The sequence below is a fragment of the Lipotes vexillifer genome, unplaced genomic scaffold (assembly GCF_000442215.2).
Source record: "Lipotes vexillifer unplaced genomic scaffold, Lipotes_vexillifer_v1.1 scaffold1201, whole genome shotgun sequence".
Taxonomy (NCBI): Eukaryota; Metazoa; Chordata; class Mammalia; order Artiodactyla; family Lipotidae; genus Lipotes; species Lipotes vexillifer.
Genome location: NW_006783542.1, coordinates 1,045,704 through 1,047,302, shown reverse-complemented (window position 1 = coordinate 1,047,302; position 1,599 = coordinate 1,045,704). Strand labels below are relative to the sequence as shown.

Sequence of the window (1,599 nt, the reverse complement as noted above, 5' to 3'; positions counted from 1 at the left end):
GACCATGGGAGCAGGAATGAGGGGCTCATCTCCAGAGCCTGGGGCAGGGCCCCCGCTTCTCGCCCTCACGGCTCGCTCCTCCCGCAGCAAATCCCCACGGCGCACAAGGACTGGGTGTGCGCCCTGGCCTTCGTCCCGGGCCGCCCCATGCTGCTGAGCGCCTGCCGCGCAGGCGTCATCAAGGTCTGGAACGTCGACAACTTCACGCCCATTGGCGAGATCAAGGGCCACGACAGCCCCATCAATGCCATGTGCACCAACGCCAGGCACATCTTCAGCGCCTCCAGGTGGGTGCCGGGCAGAGAGCTCTGCTCCTGTTCTCCACCCTGTCCCGGGCGCTGTCCCCGCGGCCAGGGCATGGAGCAGACCCCACGGCGCCCCTGGCCTGAGCCCGCCTTCACGGAGCGCCCACGGGGGATGCTGGGCCCCAGGCTGGGGCCACCCCCCGTGTCCCAGCCCTTCCTGCCCCTGACACAGCAGCCTGGACCCCTGTGCAGGCATCTCAGACCGCAGAGCAGCCCGCCTCCCTCAGCCCCAGCTCTGGTCCCACCCAGGGACGCCCAGGCCCTCTGTCCCAGGGGCAGCTGCTCAGACGGCCTCTTCTTTTTCCTTCTTGTTCCGACCACGTTCCCTGTCTCCGCCTCCCCCTTCCCGCCTCCCCCTGCCTCTCCCCCCACAGTGACTGCCGGGTAAAGTTGTGGAATTACGTCCCTGGACTCACCCCCTGCCTCCCGCGCCGAGTCCTGGCCATAAAGGGCCGAGCCGCCACCCTGCCCTGACCTCCGCGCCCCTCCGCTCTCCGCTCCCCCCACCCTCCCCCTCTTGCCTTTCCCCTCTTTCTCCGCTTCGATCTGAGCTGCTGCTTAACGGTACGAGATGATTTTACCCCCCTCCCTCCTCCCCCCCGTACCCCGCCTGCCCCGAGACTTCTTTCCGAGCGTGGACGGGGGCAGACCCCCAGGAGAGGGGTGCCAGGTGGCAGAGAGCAGAGGGGGAGCATTCAGGCCTGGACAAGACAAGACAAAATGGCAACAACGGAGAGAACCCGTGCTAGGAATCCTGCGGGGCCTTGGTGACCACAGGCCCCTCCCTCTGCCCAGCACCCCTCCACCCCTGCGGCCGCCCTCGGCCTAAGCAACGCTTGCCCCTGGGTCCCAGCCCCGCCCGGCAAGTTGGGGGATCTGGCCCATGCTTCATTCGGGGGTGGCCCGCCGTGGCCTCTTCAGGAATTGACCAGCCCTCTCTTGCTCCACCCAGTGACCTGACAGTGAAGTTCTGGAGTGCCCGGCGCCTGGTGCCCAGCGGCCCCCACTAGGAGTGAGCTCAGAGGACAGCCTGACCCTCGGCCCGGCGGGGCGGCGCCCGGGGGACAGAGGCTGTGGCCCTCCTGCCCGCCCTCCTCTCCCCGACCTTCCCACGGGACACTGCCCCCGCCCTGCGCACCACCTCTTGGGGACAGGGAGGTCGGGGAGTTAATTAAGCTGTGAAGCCAAATTAGGGGAATTTCTCTCCCTGCAGCGTGCCCCCACCCCCCAACCTGTCCAGTGTTCTCCTGCCGAGCTGGCCACGCCCTTCCTCCAGCCTTGGCCCGGGGGGGGG

The 1,599-nt window shown here is 68.1% G+C and overlaps 1 protein-coding gene across 1 annotated transcript in view; it reads left to right on the top strand.

Annotated features, from left to right (window-relative positions):
- Nucleotides 1-1,315, top strand: part of KIF21B (kinesin family member 21B) — a 40,859-nt gene extending 39,544 nt beyond the window's left edge. The window contains exons 34-35 of the mRNA XM_007456163.1: nt 88-287; nt 1,258-1,315. Coding sequence (XP_007456225.1) covers nt 88-287; nt 1,258-1,315 — 258 coding nt within the window. The remainder of the gene's footprint in view (nt 1-87; nt 288-1,257) is intronic.
- The last annotated feature ends 284 nt before the right edge of the window (nt 1,316-1,599 follow it).